General features: G+C 35.8%; 2 protein-coding genes across 2 annotated transcripts in view; both read right to left on the reverse strand.

Moving 5' to 3' along the window:
* LOC140742757 (echinoderm microtubule-associated protein-like 2) overlaps window positions 1-710 on the reverse strand; it is a 96,097-nt gene extending 95,387 nt beyond the window's left edge. Inside the window, exon 1 of the mRNA XM_073073749.1 lies at window positions 432-710. The gene's annotated coding sequence lies outside the window, so the exon portion shown is untranslated. The remainder of the gene's footprint in view (window positions 1-431) is intronic.
* Window positions 711-15,145: 14,435 nt separating this feature from the next.
* On the reverse strand, window positions 15,146-18,412 carry LOC140742768 (MD-2-related lipid-recognition protein-like). The gene is made up of 4 exons (XM_073073762.1): window positions 18,263-18,412; window positions 17,546-17,668; window positions 16,139-16,311; window positions 15,146-15,273 (listed from the first exon to the last, which is right to left on the reverse strand). Exons 1-4 carry the CDS (start codon window positions 18,360-18,362, stop codon window positions 15,175-15,177), a joined length of 495 nt encoding a protein of 164 aa, XP_072929863.1. The 5' UTR covers window positions 18,363-18,412; the 3' UTR covers window positions 15,146-15,174.
* Between the last annotated feature and the right edge of the window lie 8,634 nt (window positions 18,413-27,046).

Raw genomic sequence — 27,046 nt, forward strand, 5'->3', positions numbered from 1 at the left:
TTTTTCCTCACAAATCTATTAAGATGAAACGGTACACCGGTAGTGTTGTACCATAATATTATGTACCAATTCGTATGTATTTGCTAACTCGCACTTTTCAATAGGTCAAAAAGCTGCACTAAAAATTGTGTCACCAAAAGTAAAACAGGTGACGTCCTTGAGTTATTTTGTATTGCAAATGACATTATTCGTATTAGGGACAAGGAACCGTAAAAATTAGAATTGCCAACCTTTTTAGTTTTGCTCGCTAAATTAAAATGTGTGAAAGAGTTACGTCGGTCGTAGATCCGCGACAGAATCCCAGATCAACTTATCAAACTGGTACACGATCGGCCAATGGCATGTCTAATTCAAATTAACGGACTAACAAAGTACACAGTACCGTTAAAAGGTAACCATGGAAGATTAAACACCATAGAAAATCCACTCACCGACAAATAATCGAAAAATCGGACGCTGGCGCCGTTGCGAGTCTTGCCCGCGATTTTTGCACCAAAATCCCGGGAAACTTCACAAAACTATACGTTACAGCACTATAAAATTCGCACCGTATCACTAATTGATCACTTCACGTCTTCCGTGTTTGTCACTATTCAAAAACATCGATACGCATTTCACGTAAAGAGTTTTGAGTTGTGATAACCTTCGATTGTATATCGAACGTGTTGCTTTAGCTGCGTTCGACGACACACTAACGCCACAGCGCGCGACCGCCGCGGATGCAGGTGGAACCCGTGGAACTAACCGGTAATCTAACCTGCGCGATTGTAAGGTCAGCAAATTAATTTGCATTGACAGAACGACGGACATACACACCGTCTCATAAGTTACAATTAATTATAATGAGGATGTCGTGATCTATTAATTAGAAGATTTAAAAGTTTCAAACGGATTTACATTTAATTATTTTATGGTTTTTATTATAAAATATAATCAATATTAAAAATTATGCTGAAGAATTTTATTAGAACATAATGTTAGGTATATTTATACTAATCTATGTATATTTATCACAGATAGTACAAATTTTGGAATTAGTATTTTATAATGATGTGTATCAGAATATTAAGACGGACTCATAAATTATGTAAATAAACTAGTTACTTTAATTACTTACATATAAACAAAACGATTAAGTGGTTGTCAAACTTAAGTCTATCCATACACAGATTAAACCAACAACATCGTTAAACTTTTTGTTGTTAAGTTTTTGTTAAACAAGACTCACTTTCTTATACAAGTGGCCACAGTGTAGGTCAATATTACTACTTGTTAAAGTCTAATTTATTTTGTTGGTTCTTTTGCAATAGCTAGTTCATCACATCTTGGATGATATTTCTACCTAGGCTTTCAGCCTATCAGAAATTTGGTTGGATATTGACCTACGTAGAAGTATGGGTGTTTTTGGAGTTCCTGGTCAGCACGCATCAGTGATTTATAAGTAGGGATAATAATAATTGGGCGAAGATCCTCAAATTCAGAGGATATTCCAGGAATAGGAATGAATTGATGATGACGCATTATTATATCGAGTAGTTTCTGCTTTGATGATTCGTTTGACCTATTTCAAACGTATACTTTAAATAATAGGTAATTATGAATATATAAATCCATCTATTGTATCCATCATGTTTTAGTTTTTATTGTCATTCTCATCCATAGACTTTTTTTTATGAATTTATTTGACTTTATGAATTTTCTTATAATTTGTTATCCAAAATTATTTTGCTACCCCTATCCAAATTTATATATTTAGTTGTCATTCACTCCGCTAATGCATTTTGAGATGGGCCTTTCAAGTTTTTTACAAAACGCAGGTAAACCGGTAGGGTTCCCGACAGGTGCGCTACAAAAAAACGGCAAATGTTTTTTTGTTATTTATTGCGTTATTAACAAGCACATGGGGATAGAATTCTATATATAAATAGTAATGGATATAAAATAATGGCAATCGAAAGGTGGGATGTCAGCTGTTCCTTTTTTGTCTAACCAAATGTTTTATGCACCTGTTATTTAGGGGAGAAGTCAGCCCTATATGGAGAGAATTATATGAATGACTTTTTTAGGATATTCATACAAAAGACGAGCGTAATGTCAATGCATGTTAAGTGGCCACTGCTGCCTAGTATCATCCGTAATTGTATCAGTACCCCTACCATGAGTTTTTACGTTTTGACAAATACGACTGATTTGGTATTTGTTTACGTATTTGGCCATACAATTTCCAATCAGCGCCCCTGGCGGATTGTGTCAGAACTTGGAATTTGTATGGGCCAATACGTTAACAAATACCAAAACAGTCATATTTGTTAAAACGTAAAAACCCATGGTAAGGGTACAGAATTCAAGTATGTTGGATATTTTTTTTATTTTCATAGGTCACTCGACACTTACCTATTATACGGAAAATTTCGCAACCTTAATAACTAGCCCATATTATTACGAAGGCTATTACCGTCTGTCCTACATTAACGTAATATCCCCTAACACAATAACACACCCAAAATCCGTGGAAGCCTTGACCCACTGACACGTCATGGTATTATTTTGAGCTACTTGCCACATTCATAGGCGTATTGTTAGGACCTATCATTGATAATATGTTTTCTTTTTTAATAAGTTTTACATTTTCTTTGTAATTTGCAAAATAGAACAATGCACACTTATTAATTCGTGAGGATACGGAAAAAGTATCGATTTTTCGACGTCATTAAACTTTGGGGGAAACCCACGAAGATGGCTTCCTTCTTATATATTTTGAAGTATCCGATCTTTTGTTTTGATAATTTAAAAACTTAGAAAACAGGTCGTACTATCGAGGTGGCAGCTAACATACGAGTAGGATCTAATATATAATAATGGATCTATAAATTACTCATGTGATATCAATTAATTTGGGAAAGTACAGGTTGTGTGTCTTTGTGTTATTTATATGTGTTGTTATTGTCTTTACTGATATTTATTCACTAGGATCTATATTGTTTTCTATATCTTGATGATTATAAAGCCCCAGAGGCCCCAGCAAATTATACCTGCGATTTTTGGGATAAGTTCGCCAATTAAGATACTCAAACATGAGCCTAGTAACAGGCTCAATGGCTCGGCTTTGTCACATTGTTAAGTAACGTCCAACCAACAAAGAAAGTACCTCTAAACCATGAAGCGAAATACCATCACGTACTTCCTAAGTGCATAAATAACATAAAAAAGTGAAACAGTCGCTCGCATTGCGTATTCTGTGTATGTAATGCATTGTTGCTGTACGGTGGCAATGATATTGGTATACTGCGAGACTTTATTGTTTAAAAACGATAAGCGAGTCTTTTAATAGATAAAAAAGTTAAATAAAACATGCACATAAAATCAAAAATTAAATTAAACAAACATTTAAATTCATTAAAGATAACTAGACTAGATTACGACCTATTAATTTCACTACAATCACATGAGTAAAGAAAAGGAACAGAGACAAAACCTATTGTCTAAGCCTTATATGCTACAACGTCGTTTGCTATTCTTATTTCATAAAATATAACGTTTAATATTAAGAGTTAATAAAATTACAAATAAATTATTCATAAAAACATGGTCACCATACCACATATTAATATGACACAAAGCGCCTTATGACGAGTGATCATGATTGTTGTTGGAGAAATAATTATTCAAAGTTATTATCATTGATGTAATGACTCTCGTTTCTATTAGTCTGCCATATTCAATTTTATGAACTGGTTGTTAGAGAAGGCTGGTATAGTCACGCCAAAATGCTAGTCCGCTCTGAAGTTGTTGGGAGCAGGTGTAGTCATACAATTTGCTATGGCGACGCGATTTATTTCTATATTCAGAGCGGACTAGCAGTTTTACGCGGACTATGTATAGCTGAAGGTAACCGAATCTAGCCGAATAGCATGGGTCTATTTTACTTTGATCACATGGGTAATAATAGGTGACTTCAATAATGTTATGAATCGAAAACTATCTAGATGTCACTACTGTGTCTGCTAGGTTGCATACAATGCTGGCATAATAGAAAGAGGCAATGTCGACAATCTTGATAATGATTATAATAATATATAGAAGATAGGGATTGAATAGTTTGTGAAGGTGGTAGAACCCTTTGTGATTCGACTCCGGCGGCACCACGGCCACACCTATTTCTATCTAATAACAGCAGTGTTAGGCGCTGCTTTGTTCCGTTTGAAGGGTGTGGTAAGGGAGACATACTTTTCCGAGGCGATTCAGCTGAGTCCTCAGGGGTAGCGGCGCATCTGTGGCCGACCTCAGGTAGGAATATCTAATCCTATCTAGGGTTGATTACAGATCTCCATGGGCGGCAGTAGCCACATACTATCAAATGAACTTCATACTAGTCTGCTACAACTATATTATAAAAAAAAATAGGGTGGTGGTGTTGTGAATTGGTTGTGGATTTGATTAAGGTTGTAGGAAATCCTTATTGTGTGTAAAATTGTTGTTCCATTAAATATTGTTCTGGTTTATGGTTGTATGTTTTGCCTATAATTTATTATCTTTTTAATAATACATTATTATTTAGAATTTATTTTCATTTTAATACTTTGAAAAAAAAATGTATTGATTTTATATAGATTTATCGGAACGCAAGAGAAAAGAAAAGTAAATAACTACTTTTTATTGCCATTTTTTACCGGATCGGAATGCGACTGCAGCTTAGAAGATACGACAAGAAATTTAGCAGGCTTATCTTTTTGTGAAACTTGAATGCAAAGATACTTTTTCAGAAAGATTGTTGAGTCGCGTTTGGAACCGATCTCCATTCAATTCTTCGTAACTTCGTATCAATTACCTACTACTACCACCTGCCAGGAGGGCAGCCATTCTATATTTAGGTACCAATTAAATTCTCTTTAGTACAACATTCTACTCTTTAGTGAACAAACAATATTCAATTTTAAAATGGAACATCATATTGATAATATCATACATACTACTTACATACTTTACGAATCTCTCTCTCAATCTCGCTCTCAGCCTTTATAATTCGAAAACAAAGGATATAAAGATATAAGGATATACGGATATTAGGATATAAGGAAAAACCGGATAACTATCCGGTTAACCGATATCCATTGATGATTTTGTCTTAAGCTTACCGGTTTAACTCTACGCGGATAAATATGTGAGTCACCGAATCACCAAATAAATTAAATCAATGCATTTAATTGCTTTTTAATATATGTATTTATTATTTCTTAGTTTCATTATTTACAGCCTACTATAGTGTGTTGCATACTTTATAACCAAATTGAAAATGAAATCTGGAAATGAGAGCATCAGGTTCTCAGGTAAATTAGTGTTTAAAAAAATAATAGGACCTTTCTACGGTAGTTAAAACAAAGAATTAGGTGTGGCGGAGTTAACTAAACCATGAATAGTTCAGCTATCTTTAGCATAACTTTCAATAGGAAATAGGCACCAAGTTAACAACCTGACGTAAACAAACATAAACCTCTATTCCGCCCATCCGATAAATGCACATAACATCTAACGTATTAAATTGCAAATGAAATTATTTAATAGCTATCATTCCGTAATCACAGTAGTTACTTAGTAATAGTTCCGCCATTTTGAAATAACTTTCCATTTCCCGGTATTATCTCAAGTACTGGCTGAAATTAATGATGTTTATTATTGGAGTTGACACACGGCAAGAAACTAAACTGTTAATATAACCTAATAATCGTATTAAAGGCACTTTATCTAAGGATTGAGATTGCGACAGTATCTGCTAGCATCTATGTATCTATCAGTTGCAGCATTTTTATAAGAACTGTTTTCTCAAGAATTTTATAAGTACCTAATATTTTCAAGTTGTACGGAGTTCTGTAATTTTAGTGAAAGATTACCAAACAGGGCATAAGTATTAGTAAGAATAAGATTTCGAAGGATGAAGTTCCATCCACACCAACTGGACTCGTGGCGGTCCTCCACGGTTCGGTTTGCACGGACGTTCTTGCCACGGACGTGTAAGATGTGGAATGAGCTTCCTCCCGAGGTATTCCCGGAGCGCTATGACATGGGGCTCTTCAAAAAAGGTGCAAAAAGAGCTCTCCTTCAAAGCCGGCGATGCATTGGCGACTCCTCTGGTGTTGCAAATGTCCATAGGCGATGTTAACTACTTTCCATCAGGTAGCACGTCTGCTTTATCGTCAGGTTCTAATATAAAAAAGAAAAAAAAGAATAGCCGACACAGATTGTTAAGAAAACAGATTTTTATCGCCCATGACACTTTTTCTAATCTACTTAGTACCTATATAATAATACTACCTTATATACTTTTTAAAGTATTGGTATTTTGTTATAGAATATCATATGTCAAAAAATGGCGGTTTTAAACCCAAGCCGATACCTATTCAATGTTGTTTATTTGTAGTATTTTTAAAGTATTCGGCAAGCATCGTTCGTAACAAAAAATGTACATCTCACTTAACTACAGTGGGTCAAAAAAGCGATGAAACGCTAGATTAGGCCCTACAGCAATAAAAGTCACAATAGCACGTTGGATTAAAAAAAGCAATTGAATCGTAACTATTGGAAAGCCATTCGTCTTCAGCTGTAATCACGGTAAGGGTATGGTAGTACTGCGAGCACGTTTATTATACGCACTTTTATTAATAATTGATCTACCTTTTTTATACCAAACGTCAAAATTTGGCAGTAGTAGGCGGGAAATGTACAACTTCGATCTTTGGTAGGCAAAGCATTTTATATATTGATGAAAAATGACGGGCGATTGTTAGATTTCCAATAACATCGTATATTAAGATATCCAATTTATTTATTTATTAACTGAAATAATTACTTGCAAACTCTGCAATCGGTGTGTGTGTTTTTTAAATGTAGTAAAGTTTATGCTTATTTTCTAGGCTCCTCTTAGTACGAAATTTGAAGAGGGATTTTATACCTTTAATGTAGTATATCGCGGTGTAAGAATCAGATGAACGTATGTACAAAAAACCAAAAATTGGTTTCTTTTTCACAAAACGGTCCACAATGTAGTCTTTTATGAAATGGCAAAACGACGTAACGCCATATTCAATATTTTTATTTCAACTACTGTTGAAATAAAAATATTGAATAAAAATAATGAATATATTGTCTCTATTAATGATCTGGTAAAGTTTGAAGTGGCGAATTTTCACACTATTTTTGCTCTCTTGTAAAATTGACAAAATGTAGATACGTTCATCTGACTCTTACACCGCGATATATTAATCTGGATCTACTCATAAAAGCAGCTGAACTGAATGTTACGTTTTCACACAAAATTAAAACAATATACTCCCAGGCGGAAGTACACTCGAATGCTTGTCCCAAACAATTATTTTCCGCCCGAACTCGCACCCTACCCTCCGTCCAATAAGTCGATCCTCCCGTTAACCTTTCTATTAAGTACGTACTTTCTCATCCTCATGTTTGGTGTTGGGTAATGACGAGGCTAGCCCGCGGCAGGGAATGTACCTGATTACACTTATAAGATCGTGTGTTGTGTATTACTGACCTTTCAGTGGTTTCTTTAGTCTTCTCTAAAGCTTCAATGGTCGTAGGTATACATATAAGCTATAATAGATAAGAAAAATAATTTATGTTTAATTGAACAAAACTGAAATTAAAATCGCTTTTTAAAACACATAAGTCAAAAATATATGCATATTTTTTTAAATTTAATAACATTGTGGTTCAATTGGTATATTACTAATGAACCACTTACCTGGTAGAGTCACGTTCCTCACCAATCATAACCAATTTTTCCGTAAAGTTTGAAATATGACTATTTTTAGTAAATAATTAAAACGCCAATTAAGAGCAACACATGTTGTATATCTACAATAAAATGTGTTATATAATCCTAGATAATAAGTCTGTCTAGAAGTCTGTGGCTACCGACCTTAGAGTCCATGTGTGTTACATTGTGCGTCGTACCGCTCAGCTGATTCATAATACCGAAGGCTATATACGCAAGTTGTTCTGACATTGCTATTGTGATCCCATTTTGGAAATTGGAACACTAGTTTTAATATGATTTAATCGATTGTCGAGTTCTTCAGTGAATAAGCATTTTAAATTACTATAAAAAAAACTAGGCACATCATCATAATTCGACTAAGATGACAATAGATAGCCACTTACGAGGCCTAAAACAATTTTAAGTTATATTCAAATTAATCCTACAATTTTGTATCAATTTGCATTCTTTTCTTATTATAATCGTAAATACCTATTAGTAACATTGAATATGAATTTAATTTTAAATTAAGTTTTTAAGTAAGCTTCCAAATTTCTTATCATCATCATCATCAACCCATTGTTGTCCCACTGCTAGGCACTAGTCTCCTCTCAGGATGAGAAGGATTAGGCCATAGTCCACTGCGCTGGCCAAGTACGTATTGGCAGACTTCACATACCTTTGAGATTTTTTTTATAAATCTCTCAGGTATGTAGGGTTCCTCGCGATGTTTTCCTTCACCGTTTAAGCAAGTGATCATTAATTTCTAATATGCGTATTACTTTGACAAATCGGAGGTGCGTGCCTGAGATTTGAACGTCGGACCCCTCGATCGAGAGGTCGAGTTTCTTAACCATTAGGCTATCACTGCTTGTAATCCAAATTTATGTTTTTCTAGAATTGAAATAGATACGTAAAATGAATAAAATCTCTCTGTAACATTTTTAAGTTATGTGATTATTCAACCGTAGAATGAAATAAAAACGGCAAGCAAGATATTTTCGGACTAGTAGACCTCTGGTTGACCCTGCGTCAAGCTGTCTGCCATATGGCACGAGCACGGTGGCTACCGACTATGTTAGCCTTACTACGTAACTACATTATTATTTTCTAGTCAGAGACTTCGTACGCGTTAATTTAACTATAACATAATATAATACATCGTTCGATCCCCTATTCCTATCTCATCTTAGTTTACCGCATTATTTCAGACCAGGAAGCCATACTAAATTTTATGGAGCTTGCTTCAAAATTGACAAGTTTTTTAACAAACTTTGGTGAATAATCAAGAAATCCTTATTAAATGGGTGATTCCGTTATAAAAGAAAACTTTTGCCTAAATTTCGCTCTTCGATCAGTATATCAGGACCTTTTCCCATCATATCAAAACACCGCGCAGCTAGGTTAGACTAAAAGGAGATTCAGGAAACAGCATAGTATTAGTCCGTTTCGCAAATGTCAACAAGAGGCCCATGGCCAACAGGTCCATACAATGCTACCTAAACCCATTTAGGTGGTCTAGCTGGCTCATTTTTCTACCCACGTCGAGTGGTCGTGTAGACTTTTAAGGTGTGTTATGTAATCTGTACTTTAAAATGATCATACATTTAAGACATGGAAAATATTTAAGAATTAAGGTATAATACCTACTTAAAGGTAAAGTTAAAAGTTTAAAAGGAGAACAAATGTTAAGTCACACAGCTGGGCACGGGTCTCGTTAATCGCCCTGGCCAATTCGTAGAGTTAATACCCCTGTCAGTACCTCAATCTATAACTGGGAAGTTTTCTGCTAATTGAAAAATCTTTCTATACCTAAATAAGAACCTACATGCGTCGACAAAAAAAAACAATTCATCGACTCTACACTTGGCTAGAATGATGGAGACATCCATACTGGCCAAATGACAGTGATTAGGCTATCCTAAATCCGCTTAAAGTGGAAAAGCAATGGGCTTATGATAAGAGCAAAGTATAATGCGAGTATAGTTTAATTAGATAGGAGAGTACCTAATCTTACATAATATGTATGCAATTCTAAGCCGATTAACATAAGTATACTAAGTCACGGAAATGTATGCGAATTGAGTACTAAGCTAATACATATTTAGCTAGCTCAAGTATTTAGCAAGAGTATAATAGGATTTGTTGTGGAGAGAGCGGACATTCGGACGAACAAACGAACGGCAAGTGTGAAAGTAATATGGTTTAAATGTGCTAACTGTGCCATTGAGTAAAGCAAACACAGGCTAGACAAATCTATTTTTATATTCTCCTAATATTATAAAGACTTAAATTAGAATAAATATTTAACAAGCAAATTGTATTAAATACGTACCACTAGTTGCTATATAGATACGTATTGTATGTATTTTACGTAGGTATACACGTAGGTGAGTACCTACGTAAAATACATAGGTACAGCCGAACATCTTCCTTATTTTTGAAATCTGTAAAAGTAACGGAATATATTTTAGCAACCGTTAGGTACCTATATGTTTTTGAACGATTAGTAATGCGCGCATATAGAAATTAATTATCACTTGCTTAAACGGTGAAGGAAAACATCGTGAGGAAACCTGCATACCTGAGAGATTTAAAAAAAAAATCTTAAAGGTATGTGAAGTCTACCAATACGCACTTGGCCAGCGCAGTGGACTATGGCCTAATCCTTCTCATTCTGAGAGGAGACCCGTGCCCAGCAGTGGGACAGTAATGGGTTGATGATGATGATGATGATGATGATGATGAGTAATGCGCAGTTTTTTGCTGGTTTTAAATATTTTATGAGATAAATCATTGATATTGTTAAAACCTTTCAATCGGTTAAGTTCAATTTTCTTCTTGACGATACATTTCCTTTCCTATCGATACATATTATATGTTCACTGTATAGCTATATTAAAACACATTATCCTCCTGTTAAAACGGAAAAGTTATTACTATTTCTTCAATTTGCGTAAATTTAACTGCGCTATACGCTATATTTTTTATATTTCTACAGACGCTATAGTTTTTAATCTGTGGTCAAAAAATTCCGCAGCAAACCAAACGCGGCAAAGTGAATTAATTGTCGAAGAAAGTGTTGCCAGCTAGCAAATAATTATCTGTCCGTCTGTCACCGCCCTGGGGTATTTGTAAAAACGAAATAACCTCTCAATCCATCCATAGTTATCGATTTTTAATGTGTATAATTTTCTTGTTAAAAATGAGACCATTTATTTAACATCTGTAGTATGAATGTAAAGCATCATCAATCATTCTTGACACTAATTTAGTATCAATAAAATTGCTATTTGGTAATTTGTAGGAGTTAAGTGAATTTATAGAAGAAAGAATAAGGGGAACAACCAACTTATTCGATAGAGTTATAAATACATTATATGAAAATCAATTGATGTTTTAAATAGTACATTATTGTATGTATGGATGTATTTATTATAACTCTCCTAATACTAAGCTAATCCTAACTTATATAATTAGGAGCCTTACGCACACTACAAAGAAATTAAATTGATATACAAGTATGTGGTCGATATAATGAGTTGAATTCATAAACGAGTAGGCATGTAGTCCACCTGATAAAGGCATGAATGTGGAAGTGCTGCTTGTGGTCTGTTATAGTTTAGGTATTACCCAACCCTAAGGGATCCCCTGTAAGATCAAGTAGGAATATCATATTTTTCTGTTGTATCTGGAGGCAAGGCAGTGCCTCCGCCAAGTCGAGCCTACACTAACACCTAACACTCAAAATCATTAGAGAAATAATTTGTCCAGAAGATTTGATTCTTAGTGACCGTATATTTTCGCGGTCCTACGATGCACTAATCAATCCGATGTTGAAACGACACTTTCCACAGAAAAACAAAAAAATTAATATATCTATATTCATTGAGAATGTTGTGGAATTTCACAGGCATATATGGTTATTCATAACATTTTACTTCACCGCTAGAACAAGTGATAGTTAATTTGAAATACGTAAAAGATTTTGAACACATCACAATTTTATCCTATGACTTTACCACGTAAGGGCAGTTAGTCATACATACGAGTATGTGCAAAAATCAAAGTGCCAAGTAAAGTGTCTTACGGCCTATTTTCATACTAAATGTTGATACCTAACAAGCGCGTGCGCATTACAAGAACAGTTAGTTGGTCGATCAGTAATAAATTCGAGTTCCCGTACAGCAAGCAAGTCTGCCCGAGAAACAAAAACATGTCCGTAGGCTCCTTCGACTCTAGTTAAGGTTACTGTCGTACCCTTAGTTACATACTATGCTTCATTAAAAACTATATGTATAATATTTACAACCTTTGTTACAACCCTAACCGCTGGTTTCAGACGACTCAAGACCGGTCGGAGTGGCGCAGATTAGGGCAAGCCTAGGAGCAGTCGAGCCTAGCAGTAGTCCAGCAGTGGACTTGTAAAGGCTGATGGATGGTTAAATGGACAACCAAACCTCATACGGTTTCATAAAATAGGGAAGTTTATTAAAAACCCAACTTGCACAAACCCAATACTTCATAACAAGTTGAAATCCGTTACGTCCTATGCACTATAGGGTGTGCCAAAGAAGTAGACATTCGCTCTAAAAACATTACACGTTCGGCTTTTTGATCGAAGATTTTATACAAATAAGTCCTTTTTCTATAATCGATACATGTAGCTATGTACCTATATAGGTGTTGTAAGGCAGTAATAGCTATATAAGTAAAATATCATTAGGGACAAAGAAATCTAAAAAGACGATTTATCACTCACTACCACTCATTTTTGTTGATTTCGTCCATGGAATCCACAGCGTAGAAAATCTCGAGGTAGTAATGGACTTTAGGAATATTGTTTTATAGCATTTCTAATGAGATACGACGGTGCCCTAAGGCTTCGATGCAGGAATCAACAGGGAGCGGAATGCGGAGGGCGAACGACCTTCCGCGCCCTCTAGTGAACGGCTTTCACATTTTTCCAGCTAAACGTTTATTAAATACTAGGTGAACCTTTGTTTTTGTTATAATACTTCTAGATTGACACCTTGAAACCATATAGTATTCTGGATACCCTAAATTTACTGGGTATTTGGGTATTCTTTATGATCTACCTGTACTTTTTTATAATTAGGACCTACGAGTACTTTACAATATCTTCAGTTCTGTGTTTCAAATTCTCGTCTCGTCAAATTCTTTCAAAGTCTCGGGACTAGAATAGGGCTACGCTATCCCTTGCCTGTCGTAAGAGGCGGCTAACAGGGGCGTTCCAGGGTTACGAGCGGCAAAAGGGGGAGCACGAACCGTCCAGCAAGCAACCCCAGGAAGGACGGCGCTATGTGTGGCCGCATACCGTCGTAAACACCAGCATAAACTGCCCTTCCCAGGGCAGAGCCGATAGGGGCATCGCGCTCCAAGAACTCCGGTTGTGATCCATTGGAGATCCCGGAGTTCCGCCTCGGCATTCTTCCCTGAGTTTTAGTGCGGTAAAAATCCCACATAAACCTATATGTATGTATGTCTTACATAAACAATGTTTTATATGCGCGGCATTACCTACAACCACAATACAAGTTAGCTTTCGAGGATAGTAACGCATTGTTTTCTATTGAATTACCATTGATTACAGGTGTCCATGGACGGTGAACACTTATCATCAGATGGACTGAATTGCTACGTCAATAAACAAAAAACAATTAGAAACCAAAATTATAAATAAGGCTAACAATCAAAGCCATTCATAGATGCAGATCTCCGATGTCTGATCAGGTACTGTGAAAGTGGCATTACATCTCGAAGATAATTGCTGATCACACGATAAGGACCGATTTGTGTTCGACAATACTATGGTACTATAACATCTGGTAGTTTATTAAGTATTTTTGGTATTTTACATAAGAACAAATGTAAATTTCCAGTTTTTCATCCATCAGCTCTTAAGAGTCCATTTTTCTGCCTTATAACAGCAGCGTGAAGCGTTGGCTGTGTTCTGGTTTGAAGGATGTGGTAAGATATAATTTTCCTAGGCGTTCCAACTTCGAACGAGGGCTAAGTTAAAACGCCTCGTACGAGTATATGTTTGCCTTAGCACGCCCTTCAAACCGTAACACAGTTTGCGTCGAACGCTTCTTTTGTTAGGCACAAAAGGCGTGGCGGTACCACCGTCCAACCACAAGGATTCTTCTACGTTCAAAGGTTCGTGACATCATAACTCATTCAAACATCATAACATATTTGACCTCTAGCAAATTATAAAATATCTCTTTCTACTGCATTGACTGTCGAGATTAAATCTTGATTTAAAGGAAACGAAAGTATGTGTAAATTGATCTGTCGTAAATAATAAGTTTCACCATACGCTGACATTACTAATTACGGCATAGAATAATAAATACTATCATAATTACGGTACCGGCTTCAGAGCGTAGGGTTGCCACCATAACCATATATAAAAAAACGTACATCCATCTTCAAAGGTCGATCTATGAAGATCATTGAAACAAAAAAAGAGTTTCTGTCATGTTGTCGATAGATGGCGCTGTTCTTTTAAGTTTCATATATAGCGCACCTTTTGTGGTATAAAACATACGTTATACATTAAAAATTATATTTGCGTAAATTCCATGCTTCTTCAAGAACTGACATCAATAATGTCGATATGATACGTAATTGGTACAAGGCAAATAAAACATAACAGTTTCGCGTATGTGCCAAAACAAGTATAACTACCGTAAAACATTTCTTCTATTAATATTTGCTCACTTTCTATTCTACAATAGATTTTTTTCTAATAGTCGGCAACCCTAGCCGTTCAGCGACACTAAATCAAATCTATCTGGTACGTCTCAACAAGGCTATTGTTTAGAGATCTGCAATCTGTTATGGTAGATTTTTTGTATTAAAAGTACTTAGTAGACTCTTCGAATATTGGATACAGTAACCACAAATTCAACAGCGTTTATAAGTGTGAATATAAATCATATTTCATGGGATTTTTTTTAACCCAAATTATTTTGTAAAATTAAAGTAACCAAAGTTAATCATCAGTAAAAGGACGCTTGTAAGGTATTGGTTCAACTTTGTTTTTAAGGGTAGCACGTGTCCGTAGCCGACCTCAGGTAAGAATCTAATCCTATCTGGGGTTGATTACAGATGGGCGGCAATAGACATTTACCATTAGATGGATTGCATGGTCAATATTATAAAAACAGCCATGTAGCTTCTGACCGAAGTGTTGGCTTCGGCTACTTTCGGCCAAAAAACCCAACCTCAGCAATATTTTGCTTTAAATACTTTAGATCTCCGGCTTCGATGCTAGCGGCGATATCTGATCTTCAGTCGAACACTATGACCAATGACCATTTCAAGAAGTGGTGAACAAGGAAAAGTAAATTCGATTCATAAAGCTTTATTCAGAACCTTCATTTTTTTGGTTTCACGAGCCTGACGGCGGTTTTGAAGCAGCACATCTCCTTGTCATTTGCTGAATTCCATAGTTTCCATTTAAACACATACTTGTTCTGGAAGAGAAAGGATTAATTATAGTAGCCTCTGTTCAAACAGAAAGCGCCCATCTCGCGGTCACCAGAAAGATGTGAAACAGCCAAATTAATTAATGAAAGAATTTATAATTGAAGAACACCAATTAAGGAATGGATATGGGAAAATCCGGATTCTGACAATTTTATGTCCAACAATTGCAATTAAAGCTAATAATTACTTAATTATATCTTCTTTCCTTTTAAATTCCTAAACCATAACTCAACTTATCAGAAACTATTACCTATCTCTAACCGCAACTGAAACGGGTATAATATTCTCATAAATTCTTACACAGATCCTTATTTTCATTTACTTTATAACTTGTTTATATGCTTCCTTAATGAGTTCATTTAAGTCGATAAGTTTTGTTTTTCTATTAATTTTTATCGCATTATAATTATCATTGTTTATTGTTATATTATATTCGTCTGTATTTATATATTGTTATTATGTTTATACGATAAGAATATTGGATTAGCAGCAAAATGAAAATCTATCAATATTTAATTCCCTAAATGATTTACTGGGTAATCATATGTCAAAATATGGGTTTGCTTTACAAAACCTATTCTAATTCTCAGACAATGTCTAAGGTCATTTTGCAAAAGTTCTGCAAATCGGTGACAACCGAAAACTTTTTGAAAACGAACTAAAAGGATCCAGGTTGAAATTCAGCGGATTGGTCGTTTATTTTTTGTACTGTGTATCTTTTTCATGTTTCATTAATAGATTCATCAAGGTAGTTAGTAACCAACACAAGCTGAAAACTAGAAATATAAATACACTAGCAATATCTAAACATAGATTATGAAAAATATTTTTGATTTCATTTGATTTACTTACAGTGGGCAGCTTCAAGCCAATCCTCAGGCTGTAGTTAAGAACCTGGGACTTCCCGCTCTCCACCGGGCAGGCGGTGTAGTCGCAGCCATTGGCCTGGTGCAGGTCTCCGAATGCAACGTCACCAGTAGAACTCGCCCAGAACAGACCCGTTGTCAAATTAGAAGCGGAAAAGTCTGTAAACAGAACGTAACTTAGGTAAGATTATCTATCGCCACCGAGAACCTAGGATATAGGTTTTTATTTGGTTCTATCTAAAATTGAAGTTGAAGAAAACCAAAAATACTTGGCAACCCAGATCCAGAATACCAGAATACCAGAATTACTTGGCAATATCACATTCAGAGTTCCTAAGTTGAGTTCTAGAGTACCTGCTCCTCTCTATGTTCCTTCATGTAATACTAAATACAGGCAAAACTCGTTCTTCATAAGAGCAAGCAGGTGTCTAAATGCTGCAACTCGGGAGTGTGATATTGACCTATCTTACACAACTGTTTCTAAACGAAAAGAAGTTATGACTCAAAAGTTTTTTAACTATAAATATGTTTAATGTATGTATCATAATTTTCATCTCACTTAATGAGTTATTTACTCACTGTGTATCTACCGTTCTGTTATAACTGGTAATAAATATATTACTAGTACATTATTCTATACGTGAAAACTTGTAATCGGCTTTCCTTTTCTATAAGAGTGTATATTTATGTTAGTCTAAGCAAGCTGTAAGTGTTCCAAATAAATAAATAAATAACACACTTCATAAACTTTTGTTTTTGCAAGATTAATAATTAAAAGGGCATGGAGTCCACCTGACCATGAGTGTTCATTTCCACCCATGGATATCTGAACTAATTCCATATGTTCTCTACCCGAATGTTCAGTGGCTCTACCCGAAGTCGATCATAGATGTGTTGCCACTTCTGAGGATTAAGACTGTCGTCTGTTAGCATGTAACTTAGCCAGCATCCACACTCTTGTACCAAAACGCAAAAACTACTTCACGCTTTACAATGGTGAGTGTTCCGAAGAACTTGACCTGGTAACGTAGTACCATTCCTCCATCGCACCACTCGCCGAAGGATGAAGTTCCATCCACATCAGCTGGACTCGTGGCGGTCCTCCACGGTTTGGTTTGAATGAGCTTCCTCCTGTGGTATTCCCGGAGCGCTATGACTTGGGACTCTTCAAAAAAGGTGCAAAAAGTGCTCTCCTTCAAAGCCGGCGATGCATTGGCGACTTCTCTGGTGTTGCAAATGTCCATAGGCGGCGTTGAGTACTTTCCATCAGGTAACACGTCTGCTTAATCGTTAGGTTAAACAATAAAAAAATAAACCTACTTCACGCTTGAAATACGTGTGGCGGTGGTACCTCCGGTCGAACCTAATTCTACTACCTTTCAAATGGACTCACTGGGCGTGAAGTCGAAGTCGATGAAGGCAGTTGTGCCCTTCACGAGGCTGCAGGCTTTCGGGTTAGCGCATGGGGTTATTCGGACCTGCGACACGGTGCAAGAGTTCAGGGCGTCTGGTGATACTGGAATGTAAAGCAAATGCAGGTGGTTGATCATCAAACAGAAAGAACTTGAAAGTATGATAGAAACTCGAGGAAAAAACACACGCAACAGTTATTACAAGATATAGATTTTTTTATCGTTACTTTTATATGATTTCAATAAATAAAGGTATGCTATTGAAGTATTCTCATAAAATGCCAATAACGTTGAGTATAAGTAAAAACTCAACTACAAAAGTGTAGTATTTGAGAAACATTTTTATGAGATTTTTGTGAAAGAAACGTTGAATGAAAAAATGGTGATTGCCACGCGCCACGATTTATTATGAAAACTCATAACTGCCGTGAGCAATGCGGCAATCAATCCTATTGTCATCCGGCAGTAGTCAGACTCAAATTTAGTTTTATTTAGAGTTGTTAGGGTACTTTTCATGTCGCACGTGTTTTCATGTTCCTTATCTACATATGAATTAACTCGCTGCAGTCTTCGCGATCAGTGTGCGTGTATTTAGATGCGACAATATGCAAATTGCATGCGTGCCGGTGCATCGCGCGAGCGGACTTAGGCAAACACATGCGACAGGAAACTCCTAGGAACTTATTTTAAATACTCACACTCATTACACGGCTCATGGTTAGCGACCTCAGCAGTCGCGGCCAAGAACAGGACAGCTACACACGCGAGTCTCAGATACATCTTCTCCGTCCGAAGCATGGCACCCGAATACCGATAAACCCGAATACGTTTAATAAGACGACTTGACCCCTTGATAAACTTCCCGATTAAATAAATGAAATGTTTGTGTGTATTATGTCTGAGTAACAAGAAATAATAGTAATGGTTTCGTTGAAATGTACGTTAATTAGAAGTGGATCTTGTAAACAACTATCACGTAGTTGTTTACTTTATTAATTAATATTTGATAAGGTAATAGAGGAAGTGGGTACACTACTAAATGCATTTAATACGATATTTGACCACGCCATTTCTTTGTGTCTATTTTTATTATGATATTTTATAATTGTTTATTTTAGTTAGTGGTTTAGTCTTTTAAAAATTTACTTTATATTTTTTTAAACAATGTTAACGCATCAGTGATCCATTTTGAGCTATTTTTGACTTAACTCAAAAAATTATAATACCCACACCCTTTCAAGTTTTGATGTCTATGAGAGCATTCTAGAAATACTAATTGATTATAAATGTATTTTGATAACTTACATATGCCACAAAAATCTTTATCAATTCCACATATTTTCTTACGAAATAAATTGTGATAGAGACTATTGACTCTTAAAGTTGAACATTATCACATGACCTCACGTTAACAGTTCATAAAACTGTACACATTGCTAGTTCATATTATTTAAAATTTTATCTGTAAGTCGCGGGTTCAAGTTTTGTTAAGATTATGAAAATTACCGACCGAATAATTGTATAACAATAACTATATTTGGACGAATCCCCTTAGTAATGTCATAAATGATTAGTGGCAAATACAAGTATGAATCGCTATTCATTTTTTTTTCGATTTGTGTAGTTACTGTTGGTCCTAACGACCTGTACAGCTTCACCGGGCGAATCGATATTCATACAAAGACATTAATTTATATACTTACTAGCTGACCCGGCAAACTTTGTGTTGCCATATATATAAAAAAGTGTTAAGGGTGATCAACCCTTATCACTTAGGGGTATGAAAAATAAATAGTAGTCGATTCTCAGACCTACTGAATATGCATATAAAATTTGGTGAAAATCGGTAAAGCCGTTTCGGAGGAGTAGGTACGGTAACTAACATTGTGACACGAGAATTTTATATTTGTATAAGATTTAGTAACAATAGAGCGGACATGGTAAGAAAAAAGTGTCATCTACGGCCTATCATCAATTGGTAATAAGTGAAACGTCAATTAGCCCGAGATCGCAGTACAGAATTTTCATTAACTTTAAAACTGCAGTTTCAAATAAAAATAAAACAAAACACTACGTTAAAAATTTAATCCTTTTTTCATTTACAAAACCTCCCCATAATAAAGTGAGGAGTAAAATAAAACTAAAGTATAAAGTGCGATGTTCATTCGTTGTTCGGTACTGAGTATTTACATCAAACTTACATATATCTAGTATTTACATCTATGAATGTATATCATATGCTTAACAATCGCCTATATAAGCCGGGTTATCTTTGGCATACTATTGCATGCGTTCAATGTACAAAGTTTAATAGTATGACCATTTTAATTTATAGTTTGAGTCCAAGTATACCCGTGTTTGTTATTGTCCATTATTAATAACCAATCTATCCAAGTTCCCCCACCAAAGAGCGAAATTTGACAATTTGTAGTATGCTAAAATTAAAAATTTATTTAAACTTCACTCTACATGTAGGTCATAACCATTTAAAGTTAAGCAACGTTAGTCGCAACCGAGATTTGGATGGGTGACCGCAACAAGTAGTCGGACCATAAATACGAGTAGGTACTAATATATTTTCTTTATGCGTGTCATTTATGATACACGTGTACGGGTTAAGGGTTCGTTGTGAGGGATTTCCAGGCGTATCCCGTAAATGTAGAGACCGACCTAAAGTGTTTTTGCGTCCAAAAACGCATTCTTTTTGAATTTTTGGATAACAATAAATCAAGTTATTATATTTGCTATCTACAAAGATACATTAAATTCCACAGTGAAATCTACCTTAACCTGTTTACTTCCTTCGTATCAAAACAATATTTTATAACGTGCTTGCGTAAAGGAATATGTGTTAAAATTATTATGAAATTGATATAATTAATTAGTTGTCATGAACACTGCTTTTACTGCTAATACCACTTACATAACTTAGCTTATGTCACTTAATCAAATATTAATAGTAATACAATTGATTATTTATGTATGTATTTGTCTAAAATTCGGAAAAAAACAATTAAATTATTATGAAACTTATGAAAAATTTTCGTTGTCTTTCAACATCACATTATTACAACTTATTCTAAATTAGTTTAAAGTCCTTAAAATACAATCCTCATACAATATACGGAATGTCCTTTATCAACGAGTGATTTACAAAATCAGTCCATTAAAAGTATAGCTAAGAATGTAATTACTTTTTTACGTCAAAATGTTTTACAAACTCTAATTATTATTGTGCTATGTCTCAGATAATTATTGATAACAAAAGTATTGTGCTTATGTTTCTTATCGAAGAATAATTTGAGTAAAATCCGAAATATAATTTGATTTTGTATTGATGTTTATTATTTTAAGCATAGACGTTATAGCACGTTTAAAGAAATGCGTGTGCTGGAATTTATAGATAGATCAAATTGGTTTTTTAGTGCGGTCGCCAAATATCGCTGGTTTTCGATGATGGTGCAAAAAATGTGCCGAATTCTGCAATTATGACTAAGAAGTATCACTGGAATTAATAAAATTAATACTTTTGATATTAATAAAATTAGAGGAAAGCTCTACAACAGCCTTCCTTCCTCCATCCGCTCATAGTTTACCGCATTATTTCAGACCAGGAAGCCATACTAAATTTTATGGAACTTGCTTTAAAATTGACAAGTTTTTTAACAAACTTTGGTGAATAATCAAGAAATCCTTATTAAATGGGTGATTACGTTATAAAAGAAAACTTTTGCCTAAATTTCGCTCTTCGATCAGTAAATCAGGACCTTTTCCCATCATATCAAAACACCGTGCAGCTAGGTTAGACTAAAAGGAGATTCAGGAAACAGCATAGTATTAGTCCGTTTCGCAAATGTCAACAAGAGGCCCAAGGCCAACAGGTCCATACAATGCTACCTAAACCCATTTAGGTGGTCTAGCTGGCTCATTTTTCTACCCACGTCGATTGGTCGTGTAGACTTTTAAGGTGTGTTATGTAATCTGTACTTTAAAATGATCATACATTTAAGACATGGAAAATATTTAAGAATTAAGGTATAATACCTACTTAAAGGTAAAGTTAAAAGTTTAAAAGGAGAACAAATGTTAAGTCACACAGCTGGGCACGGGTTTCGTTAATCGCCCTGGCCAATTCGTAGAGTTAATACCCCTGTCAGTACCTCAATCTATCACTGGGAAGTTTTCTGCTAATTGAAAAATCTTTCTATACCTAAATAAGAACCTACATGCGTCGACAAAAAAAACAATTCATCGACTCTACACTTGGCTAGCATGATGGAGACATCCATACTGGCCAAATGGCAGTGATTAGGCTATCCTAAATCCGCTTAAAGTGGAAAAGCAATGGGCTTATGATAAGAGCAAAGTATAATGCGAGTATAGTTTAATTAGATAGGAGAGTACCTAATCTTACATAATATGTATGCAATTCTGAGCCGATTAACATAAGTATGCTAAGTCACGGAAATGTATGCGAATTGAGTACTAAGCTAATACATATTTAGCTAGCTCAAGTATTTAGCAAGAGTATAATAGGATTTGTTGTGGAGAGAGCGGACATTCGGACGAACAAACGAACGGCAAGTGTGAAAGTAATATGGTTTAAATGTGCTAACTGTGCCATAGAGTAAAGCAAACACAGGCTAGACAAATATATTTTTATATTCTCCTAATATTATAAAGACTTAAATTAGGATAAATATTTAACAAGCAAATTGTATTAAATACGTACCACTAGTTGCTACTGCCGCCCATGGACATCTGTAATCAACCCCAGATAGGATTAGATATTCCTACCTGAGGTCGGCCACAGATGCGCCGCTACCCCTGAGGACTAAGCTGGAACGCCTCGGAAAAGTCTGTCTCCCTTACCACACCCTTCAAACCGGAACACAGCAGCGCTTAACACTGCTGTTATTAGGCAGAAATAGGTGTGGCGGTGGTGCCGCCGGAGTCGAACCACAAAGGGTTCTACCACCTTCCAAATATTATATGTTCACTCAAATATTATTATATGTTCCACATATTATATGTTCACTGTATAGCTATATTAAAACACATTATCCTCCTGTTAAAACGGAAAAGTTATTACTATTTCTTCAATTTGCGTGAATTTTACTGAGCTATACGCTATATTTTTTATATTTCTACAGACGCTATAGTTTTTAATCTGTGGTCAAAAAATTCCGCGGCAAACCAAACGCGGCAAAGTGAATTAATTGTCGAAGAAAGTGTTGCCAGCTACCAAATAATTATCTGTCCGTCTGTCACCGCCCTGGGGTATTTGTAAAAACGAAATATCCTCTCAATCCATCCATAGCTATCGATATTTAATGTGTATAATTTTCTTGTTAAAAATGAGACCATTTATTTAACATCTGTAGTATGAATGTAAAGCATCATCAATCATTCTTGACACTAATTTAGTATCAATAAAATTGCTATTTGGTAATTTGTAGGAGTTAAGGGAATTTATAGAAGAAAGAATAAGGGGAACAACCAACTTATTCGATAGAGTTATAAATACATTATATGAAAATCAATTGATGTTTTAAATAGTACATTACAATACGAGGACGAAAAATTTTTTTCTGACAAGTGCGAGTTTGCAGGCCGAGCCGCAGGCGAGGACTGCAATCACACGAGTCAGAAAAACATTTTTCGTCCGCGTGTTGTATAAAATTTTATATTACGGGGTCGGAAATGGGGGTTTTGCGCACGCGAAGCGTGCGTAAAACGTCCATTTACGCACGCCGTGATATAAAATATTTTTATGTGGTTCTAGCGCATCTATATAATCTTTTCACAATATACTTTGAAGGAAAGTAAAATTATAAATACGAATTGTTTCACAAATTGTTGTTTACACTTTATTTACGGTAAAATTACTATTTCTTACAGTTTCCTTACAGAGATAGTATAATTTTACACAAGAATACACATACACACTACTACTTCCGATCCGGTAGGAAAGAGAAAATGCTGTAACTGACAATTTATGTGCATCTGAAGGTTTATTAAAACATGAATAATCATAATCATTACATTCCATATTCATCGAGCCACCCAGACTAACAATATTTTAACCGAGTCGAAAAATGAAGGCTTCCAATTCGTCGTTATTTTTCCAAAAAACACCTTCCACATTCATCTCAATTACAGTTTTATAACATTAGATATACGGATATTTCGTTACCGTATACAGTTACTCGGTTCCGTCACGGACGCCGATTGCCATTCGTTTTAAACTAAGCGCGTAAAAGTTGCCAAAACGTAACCATGACGGGACCGTTAGCGATTCGGAATAATTTTACTGTATGTATTTAAAGAATAGAATTTTATAATAGATGTAGTGTGCGTAAGGCTCGTAATTATATAAGTTAGGATTAGCTTAGTATTAAGACAGTAATAATAAAGACTTCAACCTATAAAGACGCCTCTCAATATACAAGAGCCTGCTCCTTCGCTACATGGCGACCCTGCCAGGATGTAGTGATGTCGCAGGCAGGTTCTTAGTTAAATGCGTCTTGATGGGTTGATGTATTTATTATAACTCTCCTAATACTAAGCTAATCCTAACTTATATAATTAGGAGCCTTACGCACACTACAAAGAAATTAAATTGATATACAAGTATGTGGTCGATATAATGAGTTGAATTCATAAACGAGTAGGCATGTAGTCCACCTGATAAAGGCATGAATGTGGAAGTGCTGCTTGTGGTCTGTTATAGTTTAGGTATTACCCAACCCTAAGGGATCCCCTGTAAGATCAAGTAGGAATATCATATTTTTCTGTTGTATCTGGAGGCAAGGCAGTGCCTCCGCCAAGTCGAGCCTACACTAACACCTAACACTCAAAATCATTAGAGAAATAATTTGTCCAGAAGATTTGATTCTTAGTGACCGTATATTTTCGCGGTCCTACGATGCACTAATCAATCCGATGTTGAAACGACACTTTCCACAGAAAAACAAAAAAATTAATATATCTATATTCATTGAGAATGTTGTGGAATTTCACAGGCATATATGGTTATTCATAACATTTTACTTCACCGCTAGAACAAGTGATAGTTAATTTGAAATACGTAAAAGATTTTGAACACATCACAATTTTATCCTATGACTTTACCACGTAAGGGCAGTTAGTCATACATACGAGTATGTGCAAAAATCAAAGTGCCAAGTAAAGTGTCTTACGGCCTATTTTCATACTAAATGTTGATACCTAACAAGCGCGTGCGCATTACAAGAACAGTTAGTTGGTCGATCAGTAATAAATTCGAGTTCCCGTACAGCAAGCAAGTCTGCCCGAGAAACAAAAACATGTCCGTAGGCTCCTTCGACTCTAGTTAAGGTTACTGTCGTACCCTTAGTTACATACTATGCTTCATTAAAAACTATATGTATAATATTTACAACCTTTGTTACAACCCTAACCGCTGGTTTCAGACGACTCAAGACCGGTCGGAGTGGCGCAGATTAGGGGAAGCCTAGGAGCAGTCGAGCCTAGCAGTAGTCCAGCAGTGGACTTGTAAAGGCTGATGGATGGTTAAATGGACAACCAAACCTCATACGGTTTCATAAAATAGGGAAGTTTATTAAAAACCCAACTTGCACAAACCCAATACTTCATAACAAGTTGAAATCCGTTACGTCCTATGCACTATAGGGTGTGCCAAAGAAGTAGACATTCGCTCTAAAAACATTACACGTTCGGCTTTTTGATCGAAGATTTTATACAAATAAGTCCTTTTTCTATAATCGATACATGTAGCTATGTACCTATATAGGTGTTGTAAGGCAGTAATAGCTATATAAGTAAAATATCATTAGGGACAAAGAAATCTAAAAAGACGATTTATCACTCACTACCACTCATTTTTGTTGATTTCGTCCATGGAATCCACAGCGTAGAAAATCTCGAGGTAGTAATGGACTTTAGGAATATTGTTTTATAGCATTTCTAATGAGATACGACGGTGCCCTAAGGCTTCGATGCAGGAATCAACAGGGAGCGGAATGCGGAGGGCGAACGACCTTCCGCGCCCTCTAGTGAACGGCTTTCACATTTCTCCAGCTAAACGTTTATTAAATATTAGGTGCACCTTTGTTTTTGTTATAATACTTCTAGATTGACACCTTGAAACCATATAGTATTCTGGATACCCTAAATTTACTGGGTATTTGGGTATTCTTTATGATCTACCTGTACTTTTTTATAATTAGGACCTACGAGTAAAGTACTCGTAGGTCCTAATTATAAAAAAGTCAATATCTTCAGTTCTGTGTTTCAAATTTTACTACATTAAATAATAAAGATTTTAGAATTTGTGGTTCAATTGCGTTATCATCGCCACCTAGTAGCACCTACAGTATTCTAGTTTGAATACTAGGGTTGTCTTGTAGTCTCGGGACTAGAATAGGGCTACGCTATCCCTTGCCTGTCGTAAGAGGCGGCTAACAGGGGCGTTCCAGGGTTACGAGCGGCAAAAGGGGGAGCACGAACCGTCCAGCAAGCAACCCCAGGAAGGACGGCGCTATGTGTGGCCGCATACCGTCGTAAACACCAGCATAAACTGCCCTTCCCAGGGCAGAGCCGATAGGGGCATCGCGCTCCAAGAACTCCGGTTGTGATCCATTGGAGATCCCGGAGTTCTGCCTCGGCATTCTTCCCTGAGTTTTAGTGCGGTAAAAATCCCACATAAACCTATATGTATGTCTTACATAAACAATGTTTTATATGCGCGGCATTACCTACAAGCACAATACAAGTTAGCTTTCGAGGATAGTAACGCATTGTTTTCTATCGAATTACCATTGATTACAGGTGTCCATGGACGGTGAACACTTATCATCAGATGGACTGAATTGCTACGTCAATAAACGAAAAACAATTAGAAACCGAAATGATAAATAAGGCTAACAATCAAAGCCATTCATAGATGCAGATCTCCGATGTCTGATCAGGTACTGTGAAAGTGGCATTACATCTCGAAGATAATTGCTGATCACACGATAAGGACCGATTTGTGTTCGACAATACTGTGGTACTATAACATCTGGTAGTTTATTTAGTATTTTTGGTATTTTACATAAGAACAAATGTAAATTTCCAGTTTTTCATCCATCAGCTCTTAAGAGTCCATTTTTCTGCCTTATAACAGCAGCGTGAAGCGTTGGCTGTGTTCTGGTTTGAAGGATGTGGTAAGATATAATTTTCCTAGGCGTTCCAACTTCGAACGAGGGCTAAGTTAAAACGCCTCGTACGAGTATATGTTTGCCTTAGCACGCCCTTCAAACCGTAACACAGTTTGCGTCGAACGCTTCTGTTGTTAGGCAGAAAAGGCGTGGCGGTACCACCGTCCAACTACAAGGATTCTTCCACATTCAAAGGTTCGTGACATCATAACTCATTCAAACATCATAACATATTTGACCACTAGCAAATTATAAAATATCTCTTTCTACTGCATTGAC

Source organism: Epargyreus clarus, unplaced genomic scaffold (genome assembly GCF_041222505.1).
Source record: "Epargyreus clarus isolate Ecla_fem2 unplaced genomic scaffold, WU_Ecla_fem_2.2 ptg000001l, whole genome shotgun sequence".
In the NCBI taxonomy this organism is placed as follows: domain Eukaryota; kingdom Metazoa; phylum Arthropoda; class Insecta; order Lepidoptera; family Hesperiidae; genus Epargyreus; species Epargyreus clarus.

Coding starts and splice junctions, on each gene's coding strand:
- LOC140742768 (XM_073073762.1), bottom strand. CDS start 18,362: ATGCTTCGGACGGAGAAGATGTATCTGAGACTCGCGTGTGTAGCTGTC. Junction 17,669..18,262: donor CCATGAGCCGTGTAATGAGT/GTGAGTATTTAA, acceptor TTTACATTCCAG/TATCACCAGACGCCCTGAAC. Junction 15,274..16,138: donor TTGGCTTGAAGCTGCCCACT/GTAAGTAAATCA, acceptor TTTCTCTTCCAG/AACAAGTATGTGTTTAAATG.